The sequence below is a fragment of the Anastrepha ludens genome, chromosome 3 (genome assembly GCF_028408465.1).
Source record: "Anastrepha ludens isolate Willacy chromosome 3, idAnaLude1.1, whole genome shotgun sequence".
NCBI classification, from domain to species: domain Eukaryota; kingdom Metazoa; phylum Arthropoda; class Insecta; order Diptera; family Tephritidae; genus Anastrepha; species Anastrepha ludens.
Window position 1 is genome coordinate 78,973,408 of NC_071499.1, and position 18,593 is coordinate 78,992,000.

The 18,593-nt window shown below is 37.1% G+C and overlaps 1 protein-coding gene across 2 annotated transcripts in view; it reads left to right on the forward strand.

Annotated features, from left to right (window-relative positions):
* LOC128858251 (neprilysin-1) overlaps nucleotides 1–14,719 on the forward strand; it is a 72,899-nt gene extending 58,180 nt beyond the window's left edge. For both annotated transcript variants that reach the window (XM_054094368.1, XM_054094367.1), the window contains exons 4-10: nucleotides 5,596–5,723; nucleotides 8,401–8,518; nucleotides 8,635–9,638; nucleotides 9,813–9,975; nucleotides 10,064–10,183; nucleotides 13,421–13,617; nucleotides 13,712–14,719. In XM_054094368.1, coding sequence (XP_053950343.1) covers nucleotides 5,596–5,723; nucleotides 8,401–8,518; nucleotides 8,635–9,638; nucleotides 9,813–9,975; nucleotides 10,064–10,183; nucleotides 13,421–13,617; nucleotides 13,712–13,984 — 2,003 coding nt within the window. In that variant the 3' untranslated portion in view covers nucleotides 13,985–14,719. The remainder of the gene's footprint in view (nucleotides 1–5,595; nucleotides 5,724–8,400; nucleotides 8,519–8,634; nucleotides 9,639–9,812; nucleotides 9,976–10,063; nucleotides 10,184–13,420; nucleotides 13,618–13,711) is intronic.
* Nucleotides 14,720–18,593: the final 3,874 nt, after the last annotated feature.

Here is an 18,593-nt window from a genome sequence, read left to right on the forward strand (position 1 = left end):
ATTTTGGACGAGTTTAGCAAAACCCGGCAGTCGTTTCTTTTTCGTGCTAACCGGCGCCAAGTCAAGCCAACAGCTTCTCTACCAGGTCTCTCCACCCCCAGCTGGTACCGCATCGAATACTTTCAAAGCCGCAGCGTTTGTATCCATTCGAATGACATGACCCAGCCAACGGAGCCGCTGGATCTTTATTATCTGCATTATGTCTATGTCGCCATAAGGTTGCAAAGGTTCAAAAATCTTCCGCAGAATCTTTTTCTCAAATGCTCCAATGGAGGCCTCTTCGAATATTGTCTTCATCCAAGCTTCCAGGTCATACAATGGAACGGGCATAGTGAGAGACTTCATAGATATTTCTTTGTTTTTGTTCTGCTTATACTAGGCTTAGGTGGTTCAGTTTTAGGTCAGATGTATTTAAAATACTCTACCCGTCGTCATATTTCCCATAGTCTTTGAGGAAACATCCTTATAACATCGCCCCTCTCTCTTTTTTAATACGTACTGAATGTGTTAAGTCTTTGAGTGATTTCGTCTTCAATTATGACCACCCGATCTACTCAAATCCGTCTATCAAACCATTTTTAAAGGATAATAAAGCATACACTTGCACTTATGCTTATATGTATGTGCGTACGCTAATCTTAAAATTGTGCTTTGCGTGCATAAAAAATACTGCTTTTATACTGCTTCAGTACATATATAGTACCAATCTATCTACAGTGGTAGACATACATACGTATACACGCATATATTTTTGTTGTACATTTTTTATCTGCAAACTGGCGCAAAATTAACCAACCATTCGGAAGGTTTGCATCATACATCAATCATATTTGACACTTGTGAACTAGACAGCTTCAATATACAAACATACAAGCAATGGAGTGCGAAAAGGTGAAATTAAAAAATTTCATCACTCACTAACATGTTTTTTTATTATTTATTTTGCACCACCTTTTACATAACAACTCAAAATGATTAATTTCGGAATATTAAGCGAACAAGTTAAAAGATTTTTGAGAAATAACGAGGCATTCCTATAAGCGCACTTTACTTTTTTTGTTAGAAAACAATACATTGAAGATTTTTTGTTTTTAATTTGGTACTTTGTGTGGCCTCCTCGGCTCTCAATTAATACAAAAATTCGGTTTGACATAGAGCTGATTAGATTTTTTAACAAATCTGAGCTCAGTGTGCACCACCATTACTGAAAGCTGCTTTGAGATCATTACCAAATTAAATGCATGCTCATTTGCGTAAATCTTACTTGCCTAGACATTCAAGAAGTTTTATATAGGGTTATAATGTAGACTGCAAGCTGACCACCCAAGAAAAGTTATTTCGAGGCTCACAAACCCACGTCTGCGGGTATTGAGGCATTATCCAATTGAAAAATGTTACTTTTTTCAGATTATGGCCCCATAAACGGCAAAATTTTCATCCGACATGTAATGGGTGTAAAGTTCACGTATCCATCGCAATATAAGGCTTCCCTAACCATTAAGCTACCTCCTCTGAAATTTCGGTTTGACCGCACCACATTAGACTTTGACAGTTTATGGCAGTAAAAACAGTCATGTAACAGTCTGGCCCGTCCAAAGATTTTTTTTTTTTCATCTGAAAAAATGTCTTTCTGCCTCTATGTTTTCTGGTGAATTTTAGATGGCCCTGCTTCTGTTTTGTGCAGTGAGAACCCCCGAAATCTGACTGGGCATTACTAGGAGAGAGACAAGGGAGTCTTCATTTGGCTGCAGCAAAGTTTAGTTTCGGCTGTTCGTCAGTTTGGTACTGCCGTTCGTAACTTTCTTTACAGCGTAACTATCGCACTTTCAGGCCTCGCAATCTGATGACTTGAGTAGGACTTTCTTGTCAATAACTTAATTTACACTCGTTCAGCTTCAGTCAAACTAATTTCAGAAAATGTCTAAAGGATTACAGACATTTTCTAAAATCATATAGCCTTGGCCAAAAGTATAAGGCACCCTACTAATTAATGAATTTTTGAATTTTTCGTTTCAAAAAGTGAAATAAAGATTTTTTATTAATAAATCAGTACAAATAAAAGCAATAAAATTTAGTACAACGGTCCTTTGATTTGATAACAGCAGCAATCCTCTATGGCATGTTGCGTACAAGCTTTGCACATTCGGCTGTACTTATGGCGGCTCGACTCGTGAATGAAAACATTTTTCAGTGCTTTTTGCAATTTTATGCTATGCTCCTTTGTTTTACGCTTGAAAATAGCCCACATGTGCTCTATGGGATTTAGATCTTGAAACTATGCTGGCCAATCTAACAAAGCAATATTATTGTCTCTAAACCAACGCATTGTAGTCGCTGATTTGCAATAAGCAGCGGTGTCTTGGTTTCGCGCGTTAACGAAGGCAAAAGTACAGTTTCTAATACATTTATATGTTATACTTTTGACAGTCCAAGCGACCGTTGTAAATTAACATTTCGCCGACAATATTGGGTAAATCGTAAATTTGTTTTACTTCTTCTATTTGTGGCGTTCGTCTTGTTGCCGGAGGAACCTGCAGGAGCATTTCCATGACTGAAATACAGAGGTTTACCATTGCCTGCCACTGTTAGAAAAAACCTTTTCCATCATTACGTCTTTCATGCCAGGAGATTCGAACTCGGGCACTTCCGAATGTTAGCTACGCACCAACCCATTCGGTTACGCCAACCTCCGTAAAAAATTAGACTGACTAAAAACAAGCCAAAAATTTAGGCACTCAAAAATTTAACTCACCTTCAACTTCCTATTTTAAATTGAAAATGTAAAAAATAATGACAACAATATTCCACTTTTTTAGCTTGCGCTTAAACGAATGCGCAAATTTTGAAATATTCAGTTCAGTTGAATATACACAGATAGTTAAATCCCTAAGACTAATCGTTCTAATATAACAAAATATTTCTAAACAACTAAACTGCGCTGATAGGGATGTCTACCACTGTATACTCGTATCTATTTCGATTCCGTTATGCTCTGAAAAGTGAAAAAAGCTATAAGTATCTACTTAATGAGCTACCACGCCTGAGTATATTAACAAATGTGTTATAGTCCAAAAGTCAATTTTGCGGCATAGGTATGTATGTAGCTCTCAATATTACTTCGCATAATCGTGCATTAGCTTATCAGTTGATGGTGGATGACTTATGGGTATATAAAGGATGGGCGCAGTCATTGTTAAACAATGTTCAAACTTCGCTATTTTTTGTATCTAAAAACAGTCATATCATTTGTCGATATGATACATTGCGATAAATCAAGGAAGTTTAAAAATATTGGCAGACGCTATCAGTGAAATGTACAAAATTATTTACTTATTTATAACTCAATTATAAATAATAAAAAATTAATTACAATGTAATAAGAAAGCACTTGTGACTAAGGTTATCGGCCAACTAAAAATTTTAGTTCACCAGATTTTCGTAAATTTGTTTTACTAAATGTTTCGCTCGGATCTGCCTCCCGTAACTTTGTTTCCCCCTTTTATGTCTTTTATTTACTTTCTTGTTTAATCTAATGCTGTGCTTATTAAAAATTAAATAATTTTGACTTTATTTTTAACTTAGTCCAATTCTCATATAAAGGAGTCAATAAACAAAACAAACCCTCGTTAGAGGATTAAAATGTTTTAAAAAGTTATGCTTCGTAAAATTGTACCAAAGCCCTTCTTAGCCAAAATCTTCATGTTACCAGCGTAAAAAATCGCATAGAAACTAAACTAATATTTCTTTACTAACAAAAAAAAAATTGATAAAATTGAGTTTGGCTTTTATTCCTTCTTGGTACATATTGGTTCTTTTAATTTTTTTTTAATACTTTTACGTTGATGACATGAAGGTTTTGCCGGCCTTCTCAGTAATTTTTTTTTGAAAAATAGTTTTCTAGAGCATTTTAATCTTCTCAGGACTTAATAAATTTGTTTTTTGAAGGTTTTCTTGAAATAAGTGTCAAAACCACCATTTTAAGTGGAAGCTTATGGGTTAAAATGTTCTTCGAAAATATTTCCCGTTCAATTTTGCTGCATATTTCATAACTTTTCATTTCGCTAATACATACATTTTAGCCTGTTGTAAATCCGTCAAGAAAAATATTAACGAAGTCTGGGCTGTTTTCGGTATTACGCAGTGTTATCGACCACAAGACTTATTAATTTTTCGATATCCATCTTTAAAACTAAAACACTAGAAGCTGGCCGTCTGGACGCTTGAAAAAATCAGATGCCTGTAAAGAGTTGGTGCGTGATCCGTACATTCATTAACTTCGTTCGCATTACAGTTATTTTTTTTCGTAAAAAAAATGTTGTAACGTCGTCATAGAAGAACAATATGCTTATTGAACTTTTAATAAAATGAATTCGAGCGCTACGTTTAAATAAGCCAAAGCAAAGCAATTTGGTACTTGGCGGGAAGAAAGTTCTAAGTCGATTTAAGTAAATATATATAAATTTCAAGTGGCCATCGTTTTTAGCCGCAGAATTGAATCGCTCAGGCACAATTTATTATGATATTGCCATAATCGGCTTTAACAACCGCGTTGTTTCTATGTTTCCTTTTCTATGCTGGATAAAGAAGTAAAGCGAATGGGTCTAATGGTGAACGAGGACAAGACGGAATACTCTGGGGTGGGCCATGTAAATTTTGCTTTTTGAATCGGCTATAAAAAAAAACTAATCAATATTTTTTCAAACTTTTTTATTTATTTTGAAGATTGAACATTGTCATTTATGAATGAAAAATAATATCGTTCAAATGACTGCCATGACTAGCTTTACAGTAAGTCATTCGATCAACCCAATTTTTAAGCACATTTTCGATTGTTTGGGCTCCAATTTCATGAATGGCAACTTCGATTTCGTATTTTAAAGCATCAATCGTCTCTGGATGGTTCGCATAGCATTTGTCCTTAACGGCTCCCCACAAAAAATAGTCCAACGGGCTTAAATCACAGCTCCGAGGCGGCCAATTGATATCGGAATTCAAAAACGGTAGCCAAAAGTTCGAGTGTAACTTTGGCAGTGTGACAATTGCACCGTCCTGTTGAAACCAAATGTCGTCCATATCATCCACTTAAATTTTTGGAAACAAAAACTCGTGGAGCATGTCACAGTAACGCTCGCCATTTACTGTAACCACGGAAGAAGAAGAAGACTCACCACTTTGGAAATAGGTTTTCAATATTTCCCAATTTTGTTCAAGCGTATAGCGTCCCATTGCGTAAATGTCAAACCTTTAAGTAAATTATGAACACATTTGACATGTCATTTGTGTTACCATTCTCAAAAAAATAGGTGGTTCAAAAAGCAAACGCTATATGGCCCACCCGTTACCTATCATCACACAAACACTCGGATTACTAGCGTATAGGCACCCACGTCATTGTTTAGAGTTATGATTTTGAAGTTGTAAGAAACTTCGTTTATTTACCATCATTAACATTATCAGTAACCAGAAATTACTGTTCCATAACAACTCATACGCTTTATAATATTGTACAATATAGATATAAATAATTCTTAATACTTCTAATTTGGTGATAACTTGAGTTAAAAACTTTCACTTGCTTGGGTTTCTTTCACTTAGCTGCTTCGTTGCTTTCGGCCATGGATACATCAGCGGACCCTTGCACAAACTTTTTCCAATACGCCTGTGGCACATGGAACAAGATACATATCATACCAGAAGATCGGAGTTCCATAAGTACATTCGAGGTAAAGTCATAGTACAACTATAAACAAGTAAAGTTGTAACTAATACTTATTAAGTTTGCTTTATAAAAATATCATACAGATTTTCCTTATTAATTGATGACATATTCAAGGGGTGCCTTTTATATGTTGGGATTTGGCAACCCTGGTATTGCAATCTGGCAACTGATAGCTGTATGGCAAAGTTTGACATTTTTTGGCTTTTACGTACTCAGAACGTTTTGAAATACCAGCGCTATTTGTGTTGTTTACAGTAACTTAAAAGATTCATCTCGGTCCAAAAATGGAATTAAATCGTGAATATTTTCGTGCGAACATTTTTTACAACTTTCGATGTGGATTAACTCAGCAACATTGCTTGGATGAACTTAATTCATTTTTTGGCGATAATGCTCCATCAAGGACCAGTGTTTATCGATGGTATGGTGAATTCAATCGTGGTCGTAGTTCACTCCAAGACGAATTTCGTGAAGGTCGTCCAAAATCAGTTGTTGTTCCGAAAACCATTGATGCTGTGCGCGAACTGATATTGCAAGATCGTCATGTGACCTATCGTGAGATTGAGACAATCTTAGGCATTAGTGGGACCAGCATACATTCAATATTGCATAAACATTTGATTGTCAAAAAAATTTGTTCGCGTTGGATCTCACACAATTTGTCAATCGCTCAAAAAAAGGCTCGTGTCGATTGGTCGAAGGAAATGCTAAAAAAATACGATCGCGGAGCTTCGAAACACGTCTATGACATCGTGACAGGTGATTAATCATGGATTTACGCGTATGAGCCCGAAAGTAAACAGCAGTCGACTGTATGGGTGTTTCAAGATGAGCCAAATCCAACAAAAGTAGTTCGCGCACGAAGCACTTCCAAGCAAATGGTCGCCTGTTTTTTCGGAAAAACTGGACATGTCGCAACCGTACCACTAGAACAACGCAGAATAGTAAATTCTGAGTGGTACACAACCATATGTTTGCCAGTTGTCTTCCAAGAAATTAGGAAAACCAATCGCCAAAGACGGATCACTCTTCACCAGAACAATGCGAGCTCTCACACATCGGCTCAAACAACTGCATTTTTGAGCACCCAAAACATCGAATTAATGAGTCATCCGCCGTATAGGCCTGACTTGGCCCCGGATGACTTCTTTTTATTCCCGTACGTAAAAAACAAACTGAGAGGTCAACGTTTTTCGACACCTGAAGAAGCGGTTTCGGCATTCAGAATGCATGTTTTGGAGGTACCTCATTCAGAGTGGCAAAAGTGCTTCGACAATTGGTTCAAACGCATGCAAAAGTGTATAGATATTCATGGAGAATATTTTGAAAAACAATAAAGTGATTTTCGATTATTAAAATTTGTTTTTGTTCTCTAATCCCGACATATAAAAGCACCCCTCGTATAAGTAATATTTTTTGTGATTTTGGAAATAGTTTTTATGTGGAGAGTGTGTGTGGTTATTGACCAACTTTGTCCATACCTACCAAGATATGTACATATGTACACCAAGTTGCCCACACGGATGGCTAACATTTAAAATTTTTGTTACTTAACAGATGAGCGTGGTTACTATAAGATTGATTTTAAGTCCTGCTAAGATACAACTCAGTGAGTGCCCACGATTGTTTGATTTTTGTCTAATAGTCTTGGAGATAAAGACAGAGAACTATCGTTCTTTGGGATCGGTTTCGGCCATGTTCCGCACAAAAATGCTGTTCTGTTCGATTCGATTCCGCTTTAAAGATCGATATTCAGTAGCTCTCTAAAAAAAGTATCCAGAGCCTTATTTCAAAGATTATTACATTTTTTTTCTCATTATCATTCCACATGCCTCATATCTTGCCCTCTAGACAACGCAAATACAGCTGTGCTCAAAATAATAGGAACGCGTCGAATTACCAAGTTTTAACTATTTTTTGGTATTTCATTTTTTGTATGTCATGATATAGACATTATACTACTTCAGAGCCTTTCCTAACAAACGCTTTTGTACCCCGTTTTCTTATTCTGCCTGGATGTAACCGCTTCGGCAAAGCTGTAAGATTACGCTGCTCTTTTAACATTTGAATAAAGTCAGTCCAACTGCAGTCGTGCACATGTAAGTAGTATAACTACAGCTTGATACTGACACTCCTGCTGCTTCGTCAAAACTTTCATACCAGACGCTCACAGATCAACCAATTCAGGCGCAATCACCTGAATGGTCGAGACATCAGTAACATATCAATGGTAGGATATCCATATCAAAACAACGATCTCTGGCTATTTTAGAGTCCTTCGTCATGGATATTGAAGGCCAAGCTGATTTCCAGATGGTAATTAATGAGCTCTCAAGTAAATTGTACTTGCGCATAAAATGGAACAGATGCGGAACAGGGAGTCAAACAGAGAAACAGTCACTGCTGGCTTACTTCAGTAAATTGGTCTACTAGCGGGCATATCGAGGTATCTTATACACCTGGCTCGTGGGCGCCACGGTTGGGTACATCAGTTATTTTACGAGAGAGTATGCTCCGTAGTCACCCTTTTTGGAGTTCGGGACTGACCAGATATCAGGGCAAAGTAAAAGTTTAATAATAATAACCACAACTCGTATATAGTTTTATGAAGTTCTTGAAGAAGTTCTTGAAGAATAGAAATTCTTGAGATATGTAAATACTACCTTTGTGCACTATTTTAGGTTTTATCCGACGAACAGCAGGTGGTATTGAAGGGCGTGCTAGAGGAGGCAATCAATGATGACGATAATAACGCCACAATCAAAGCGAAACAGTTTTATAAAAGTTGTATGGATTTACGTAAGTTGAGAGAGATTTTCTTTAACTCACTCCAACAAATATTGTAAATACATAAACACTCACGCTCCAACTTTCATAATTTATTCGAACGCTACTAAGTAACTCCTACCTTTTAGCTCAAATACGCAAAGTCGGCGAAGGTCGCTTGAAGGAGGTACTTATGTCGCTAGGTGGTTGGCCAGTGATCACACCCAATTGGCAACCGCCCAGCATGACCATCGAGCAGTTAATGGGCCTTATGCGTGGTAATTATAGTGAACCGGTATTAGTGGAGCTTTATGTGGGCGCCGATGATAAAAACTCTTCGATTAACATTTTACAAATCGATCAACTACAGCTGGCGCTTCCTTCACGCGATTACTATCTGAAGCCGAGTAGTGAAAACGACTTAAAAGCGTACCATAAGTACATGACGCAAACGGCAATATTATTGGGTGCTGATCCAACAACTGCAGCTCAAGAGCTAGACGAGGTGGTCAAATTTGAAATAAAATTGGTAAACGCCTCACTGCCCGAGGCAGATCGCCACGACACTAGCGCCATCTACAAAAAAATATCTTTGCCCGAATTGCAAAGTCAAGTACCACAACTGAATTGGACCATATTTCTCCAAACGGTTTTAGGTCCAGAAATACAATTGTTGCCGGATGAGGTGCTCGTTAGCTACGCCATGCCATATCTGGTGGAAATGGGTAAAATGCTGGAAACTGCCGATCGACGCGTAGTACACAATTATGTCATTTGGCGTTTGGTGATGTCTATAATGGCACATATGATCGACGAATATCAGAGAGAGCGCATCGAATTCCGCAAGATATTGCTGGGCGTACAATCGGAGCGTATGCGTTGGTCGCAGTGTGTTGAGTGGACGAATAAAAAATTGGGTTTGGCGGTAGGTGCACTCTTCATACGTGACAATTTCAATCAGGAGAGTAAGGATACGGCGCTAGAAATGATACATACGCTACGCGAGGCATTCAATGAGTTGCTGACAGAGAATCATTGGATGGACGATGAGACGCGGGCCGTGGCTAGAGAGAAGGCGAACGCAATGAATGAACGAATTGGTTATCCTGAAATTCTCAACAATTCAACGGAGCTGGAAAAGGAGTATGAAAATGTAAGTTGAAAATTTGTATACTGCAATTTCATTTAGTATCACTGTTCTCTTGCCGATACTCGCGTTGTAAAGTTGTATAGGTCTCAAGCCTCAATGGGGGGATAAAATATTATTATGTATACAGGTATTAAAAATTTAATTTATATTCACATTTTTTTCATATGCAACATGCAGCTCACAATAATTCCCGACAATTTCATGGAGAATGTGCTAAATATACTGAAATGGGATTCGGATAAGAATTTACAACTTCTGCATCAGCCAGTTGACAAGGAGAAATGGACGACCGAACCGGCCGTTGTGAATGCATTCTATAATCCAAACAAGAATGATATAGGTAAGTTTTAACAAATATTTATTACGTCTTTCAAACTATAATATTATATTTATAAAAATAAATATATTTTCTTATATCCCATCCACAGTCTTCCCCGCAGGAATATTCCAACCGCTATTTTATAGCAACAATTATCCGAAATCTGTTAACTACGGTGGAATCGGTGTTGTGATCGGACATGAAATAACGCATGGCTTTGATGATAAAGGTACAGTTTTGTTTAATGATTTTTATACTCAAGCGCGCTAACACACATGGGTATTATTTATGCCGCCTCCAAACGGCATTTGGTTTTTTATAAGAAACTTTTTCATGCCGGAGATTTGCCATTGGCTGCCGAGTAGCTATTAGAAAAAACCTTTTCTATCAATTGGTGTTTCATGCGCACACAAAGTTTCAAAACCGGGCACTACCAAATGGTAGACACCCACCAACCCATTTAGTTACGTTTTTCCATTATTTTCTCGGGAGATGGCTATAGGAATCGATATCTTGTAAAGTATCGCTCAAACAATTTGAAGTTTATGTTCGTTGTCAAAGTGACATTTCACACTAAAAAAATCTGTTGGTTATTTAAAAAATGAAGAAAGAATTTTTGGTTGGCATTTTACGACTTTTTAGTCTCATTCAACTTTTTCTAGTTGTAACAGCATTTTTGTTTTTTTTTTTGGTGGTTTTTGTTTGCGTTTTATCTTTTTAAAAATATAAATATGAATGATTTCTATAAATTCAAAAGAACGTTTGTATGTGTTGTAATCTAAACGATGTTACTAAGCCGAAATTTAAGTGATATTGTTTGTTTGATTTGCTTTGAACTAAACAAATAATTTAAAAATTTTATAACGAATTTAAGGTTTTTAGGATTTGTTCTGAATTTAAGAAAATTGCATGTATGGGTACATATAACTTATAATATAATATATTATATAATATATCATGTCTGTATCCGTTTGTCCATCTGTTCATGCACAATCTAACTCGAGTTAAAATTGAGATATTCGACCAAAATTTGATAGGCATTAATCACAGCCGCCTTCGATACAACGGTCATTTTCAAAAACGGATTGTTTTCAGTAATTACTTAGTAAAGAAAGCTTTGAATGATAATCAGACATTAAAATACTTGCAAAAATTGATAAGCTCCAGATAATTTTTGCTTATTATTTATTGATTATTTTATTATTTATTCACCTTGCAGTTAGTTCCTCATCAGCGAAAGCATCTTTTGCAGACATACTTGTTTACAGTAGGTTATAAAAAATGTGTAGTGCTACATGCTTTACGTTAAAAAATGTATAAGTTTATAATTATTCGGCACCCTGTACTTTATTATATACGACGCAAAAAGTAATTTTGAATACTTTACGGTTTGTTTAACTTTTCTTTTTGTTTTTTTTTTTCTTTCTCAAATTTGACTACATTTTACTTTTTTATAAATAACTCCCTCAGTTTTAAAGCTATAAAAGTTGTAAACTTCGATATCGATAACTATGATGTGACAGCTGAGAATGTCACTTCATCAGCGTTCTCAAGTTGTTGACCTTTGTCCCTCGTATGCGTGGAATATTTTACATAAAAATCTTGCTTATTCTTCTTAATTGGCGCGATAACCGCTTACGCCATTTTGGCCGAGTTTAACAAAGCGCGCCAGTCGTTTCTTTCTCGTGCTAACCGTCGCCAATTGGACACACCAAGTGAAGCCAAGTCCCTCTCCATCTGATCTTTCCAACGCAGAGGAGGCCATCCTCTTCCTCTGCTATAACCAGCTGGCACCGCATCAAATATTTTCAGAGCCGTAACGTTTGTATCCATTCGAACGTAGCCGCTGGACCTCTATTCGATGTGCTATGTCTATGTTGTCGTAAAGCTCATACAACTCATCGTTCCATCGCCTGTGATATTCGCCGTCGCCAAAGTGCAAAGGTCCAAAAATCTTACGAAGAATCTTTCTCTCAAACACACCAAGCGTCGCTTCATCGGATGCTCTCATCGTCCACGTTTCTGCGCCATACGTTAGGACGGGAATGATGAGCGCCTTGTGGAGTGTTAGTTTTGTTCGTCGAGAGAAAACTTTACTACTCATTTGCCTACTTAGTCCAAAGTAGTACTTGTTGGCAAGAGAGATTCTGCGTTGGAATTTCAGGCTGACATTGTTATCGGTGTTAATGCAGGTTCCTAAATAAACAAAGTCTTTTACAACCTCGAAATCATAACTGTCAACAGTGACGAGGGTACCGACACGCGAGTGCACCGACTGTTTGTTTGATGACAGGAGGTACTTCGTTTTGTCCTTATTTACCACCAGTCGCATTCGATTTGCCTCTTTATTCAGTTTGGAGAAGACAGAACTAACAGCGCGGTTGTTAAGGCCGATGATGTCAATATCATCGGCACACAATTGTACGCTCTTACAAAATATTGTGCCTGAGCGATTAATCTCTGTAGCTCGTACGATCCTCTCCAACATCAGGTTAAAGAAGTCACACGACAGCGAGTCCCCCTGTCTGAAACCTCGTTTGGTATCAAACCGCTCGTAGAGGTCCTTCCCAATTCTGACGGCGCTGCTCGTATTGAGCAACGACATCTTGCATAGCCGTATTAGTTTTGTGGGGATACCAAATTCAGACATCGAGGCATATAGGTAGGTAGCTTCTTTTCGTACTGTCGAATGTAGCTTTGAGGTCGACGATCCTTTTATGGATTTTCCAGAAGATTTGGCGTATTGTGAATTTGGTCGATTGTGGATTTTCAAGGTCTAAAGCCACACTGATAAGGTCCAATCAGTTGGTTGATGGTGGGTTTCAGCCTTTTACACAATACGCTCGCTAGAACCTTATAGGCGATATTTAGTATACTAATCCCGCGATAATTGGCACAGATTGCAGGATCACCCTTCTTATGGATTGGCCGGCATGCTTTCATCCGACCATATTTTGCATAGAAGTATGCTCTGGATGTCAGTCACCAGATCACCGTCTTTGTTCTTAGAGGAAAACTTCCTATACTTATGACGACCCCTGCAAAGATCTGACTTTCATGCCTATAAAATACAGATGGTGCAAGAATTAAAGCCAAATGACTATGATGGGACAATTTTGATTTATTATTCAAATATATTGGACAAAGTAGTAAAAAATTGGACTGATCGAATGGACCATGTAACTCATAGCCACGGCGGACATATACAAAAAAAAATAACACACAAAAAAAATGCCATGAAATTATCTACCAGATTATAATAAAAACAGAATATATAAAACAATCCATTCCAATAATATTTCTGTTTTTATTACCCTTTTAAGTTCTCAAGCTCTTAAATGAGCACCCGATATAACGTTAGTTATTTCTGAAAGTCATCAAGGTTCATTCCCTTTTAAGATATCTGTTTTCAATTTGAAAAACATTTATATAAAAATTTTGAAATTTTTTTAACTCTACGATACAGGTCGTCAATTTGATAAGGACGGGAATATGATGCAATGGTGGAACAATGCCACAATCGAAGCTTTCCGTGAACGCACGCAGTGCATAATCGACCAGTATTCCAGATATAAGATCGAAGAAGTGGATATGTATGTGAATGGACGAATGACACAAGGTGAAAATATAGCGGACAATGGTGGACTAAAGCAGGCTTTCAGGGTGGGTGAGAAATTTATACATAAAATTATATTATTATTACCTTTAATTCGGTTGACTCAAATGAACTTGTACGATCTTCATTCGTCTCACATAGGCCTATAAAAAGTGGGTAAAACGTCATGGCCCCGAACCGGAATTGCCCGGCCTCAATTTAACGCACGACCAACTATTCTTCTTGAATTACGCACAAATCTGGTGCGGTTCAATGCGACCCGAAGATGCGGTGACGAAGATACGCTCTTCGGTGCACTCGCCGGGTTTCATACGTGTACTCGCGCCACTCTCAAACTCTAAAGACTTTGCCGAGGCGTACAAATGTAAACTCGGCTCACCGATGAATCCTGTGGAAAAATGTAGCGTGTGGTAAAAAAGTTCGCTATATATGTGCATACATATGTACGTGCATATAAATATTTAACTAAATATATACATACATACTTAATACATAATTTATATGATGCACAAAAGATGTATAAGATAATAAAAGTAAACAATAAATTTGATTGAGTAGCACAGTGTATGTAGTGTAGAGGCATAAATATTGAAAGCAGTTTGCTTAAAAGAATAGAATTAGTATCTAATGATTTTATTTTTTATAAATGTAATAAAACATTACTTAACTTCGTACTTATGTTAACGAGGATAATATACATACATACATACATACATATATATATACATAAATTGTAAAAATTGTTAATTTGAATGAATAAAATTAACGCATGTTAGTTAAGCATCATACACACATGCTTTACACATACACACACACATACATACAAGCATACATTCAAATTATAAGTAAATATACCTAACATATTTACATTTGCAATTTGTATAATGCAAATCCATACATAACCAATTTAGACATACTTACACATAGCAAAATACAGTTATTTCTGATTAAACAAGTGAAAAAATATTTGGAAATCGTTCATTAAAGCAGAGCAAAATACCTATACATGTGTACATACATGCATATGTGTAAAGATAAAAAATGCATTCATACACTTGATATGTACTTTCATTGGACATAGATACATACATATGTATATTGATAATATAGAATAAAAAAAACAACTATATGGTAAATTTCACAATATTATAAACGGGTTTTTACTCTTCCAAGTATGAGGGTTTCTTCTTCTTTATTGGCGCGATGACCACTTACTAGACATTGGGCGAGTTTAACAAAGCCCGCCAGTCCTTTTTCGCGCTGACCGGCGTCAGTTGGACATACCAAGGGAAACCGCGTCCTTCTCCACTTGACCTTTCCAACGTAAAGGAGGCCATCCTCTTTTTCTGCTACCACCAGCTGGTACCACATCAAATACTTTCAGAACTAGAATGTTTGTATCCGTTCGGACGACATGACCCAGCCAACGTAGCCGCTGGATCTGTATTCGCTGCAATATGTCTACGTCGTCGTAAAGCTCATACAGCTCATCGTTCCATCGCCTGCGATATTCACCATCGCCAACGTACAAAGATGACGGCTTACCGAGGTATATATCCCATATTGGATACAGATATGTACGATGTACTGCTGGGTGATCTGATTGTGAGAGCATTTGATCAAAGACATATATACATAAATATTATATATATACATACATATGAATAAAGTTGCAGTGAATGTCGCTGATTTTAAAATAAATTGGTTTTAAGCTCATATACGAAGTTAGGTTTTCGCATCTAACCTGATTTGTTGCCTGTATCTTAGTCGCTCTGTCATATGTACGATAGATAGCGAGGACGAAGTTTTTCGTTGTAGTTTTTGAAGCAGCTTAGAGCGGTAATAAGATCAGTCAACGCGCTGTTTCGACGAGACCGTGTCGGAGAGAGAGGGAGATGAGTAGAGTTAAGCGGGCATATAAAGAGGTGGTTAACATCATGCGAGGTATCTTCCTATGCGGAACAAATCGATTATAATTATAGATAAGTAGGAGTTTAATCAGGTTATACTGGTATTTAGAAGATAATTATGCCAGAGTAGCGCAAGATATCTGAAACTCTTCGTATGCAAACTCCTTAAAATGGAGCATACCATATATAACTCACTATTTAGATGGTGATCAGGGGGAAACATCCCGCTGCAGTCCTGAGTGCAATCTTCTGATAGTTTTGTAGCTTCGTCCACTCCAAACTACTATTCCCCAGATGGTAGCTGCGTAATTTAGCACCGGTCGACCTAGAGACTTAAATTACGCCCGCAACCTTTACTTATTTTTGCCCCAAGTGCTATCGGCTATAAGACTCTATAGGGATTTTACACTTTGTATCGAGACTGTTGATCTCGCTGAGATCTTGCGGCAGTTAAGTTATATAGCTACCTCTTGACTATGGGAGTAATAAAATAAATAATTGGCGCATACACTTCTGGTAGGTGTTTGGCCGAGCTCCTCCTTCTATTTGTGGTGTGCGTCTTGATGTTGTTCCACAAATGGAGGGACCTACAGTTTCAAGCCGACTCCGAACGGCAGATATTTTTATGAGGAGCTTTTTCATGGCAGAAATACACTCGGAGGTTTGCCATTGCCTGCCGCTATTAGAAAAATGTTTTTTTTATTAATTTTGCTTTCACCGAGATTCGAACCAACGACCTCTCCGTAAATTCCGAATGGTAATCACGCACGAACCCATTCGGCTACGGCGGCCGCCACTATGGGAGTAGATAACGAATAATTGAGGTTGAGAAAAGAAATGTTAAGCCAGAGCTCAGCTTTTTTTATCGCTCAGCTCAGCTTAAAAAGTAAGTAGTGGCTCAGCTGTCGAAAGCTAATTTAAATGGAAGCTCGTATGAATGTACTCCTTCCTATTCACTTCCTACATTTTGATTTAATTTTAAACAATCGGTGTAAATGACTTGACTAAACCATCTTTCTTTACTGTTACTAATAGTGTGACATTATTTTGAAATGAATTGAATGTGAATGCATTATGTTCAGCTTACCTGAAGTTGGCAGGCTTCGGGAGCTCTTGTTAGTGCTAAAGATATAGCCCAGTAATTAGTATGCACGCCACAGATTAACTCTATTAACTCTAGCCTTGTCTACGAACGTTTACAGGGCTATAACCGGGACAGGTATACTACACACATGCGAACTACACACATATATAAGGTTTGCAGCCTCAATTTTAACCTTCACATATATTAGAACTATGATGGTCTGCCTTCCGCTCCTCAAAATTTTGTTCGAACGTGTTAAAGTTACATCATTAACGATGTAATTTAGAATTGGGCATTTTAGTTTTTCCCATGAGGAGACTGAAACCAATATGTCTATTAATACCTAAGGCGTTCTATAGTAGTACTTTACTGCTCAGTTGCCTACTTAGTCCAAAGTAGCACTTGTTGGCAAGAGAGATTCTACGTTGGATTTCAAGGTTGACATTGTTATAGGTGTTAATGCTGGTTCCTAAATAAACGAAGTCTTTTAAAACCTCGAAATTATAACTGTCAACAGTGACGTGGGTGCCGATACGCGAGTGCGCCGACTGTTTGTTTAAAGACAACAAACTCTCCAACAAAACAATTTATTTGTAGATAAATTTAATTTTCAAGAACTTTTTTCATCTCTGTATATTCCAGGAGAGTGTTAACTTCACCCTATGAAGAAAAACTTGTGTTTATTTCTTTATGCTTCCATAATTCAAAAATTGTTACGTTATTTGTTTATTTCTTCTTTTTGGTATTTTGCTAAGAATTCATTTCCTTCTTCTTTGATTTGGTTCAATTTTTTTCTTTTGTGTTGATTTGACATCCGATTTCGGTAAATTTCTGAAAGAAATTAGTCGCAGTAATTCGCTCTCAAAATTTGTAATGCAAAATACTTAGTTGGTTTTGCAATTCCAAAATTACAAATTGCGAATCACGAATTATGAATGGTGCTGTCGTGGATAAATATTATTAGAGAACTCGGATCTAACTTCTACCGAATATGCCGGCCTCTGTAAAATTTTAAATGAGAATGAGATGAGGCTTATCAGTCGTAATAGATAATGGAATGGATAGCTCATTGCAAAACTCAGCATTTGTCCGTATGTCTGGCTAAACTTCCTGGATAGCGTCCGATATACCGACTTTGGTGGTACCAATCATTTCCGGTTCATTCGTAGAGAGCTATAGTCCCAAAGGAAGAAATCAGCTGAACATTTTCTTAAGAGAGAATAGAATAACAAAAATAGACAAATATCAAGTTTTTATCTTTATTATAGGTATGTGTAATTGTGTTATTATATTGTATGTGTAAAGAAAAATCCATTATTTTGTTTTATTCTTCTGTCAGACCATGGTATAATTATGACTTTCTCATTTCAATTTATAAAGCATTTCTTCTAAGATTTAAAAATCGAAGACTGAAATATGTAAGTTCCAGCTAAATTTCTGGGGATACCTTCTACTTCTTATCCTTATCATGCTCATACATATCTAACTCTAGTTTTCGTAATTTGACATATTCTCACATTCTTTTTTCTTCTATTCCTAATTTATTTTATTTTTTATTTTTTTATTTTATTTTTTAGAGCTTACATGATAATAAAATTAAAAGTAAACTAAGCAAACGCAGCGCTAGCAGCAGAGGCTTTCGGCTGTCTCGTGATGTACAATATGTTGAATCAGATACGACGGAGTAGGTCGGTGTCCTTCAGAAATTTGTAAATATGTTTGATGTTTTCTTCAGTGGCTTCTTTTAGAAGTAGAAGAGGGTCTGTGCTCCTGAAGTGGTGATGCCTTTGAGAAGCAAGTTCTGGGCAGGATACCAGTAGGTGATGTACACTGACTGTTGCTTGGCAGAAGGGGCAGGTGTTGGGTGTATTGCCCTTTAATAGGTGTACGCTGGTGATTATGGTGTGCCCAATACGGAGTCGTGTGTATGGGGTGATGTGGTTGGTGGGTACCGATGTTGGATATGTAGGTTTGGAACGTTTAGGGTTGATGTTGGAATAATGATGTTTGTAATACGACCATTCGCGAA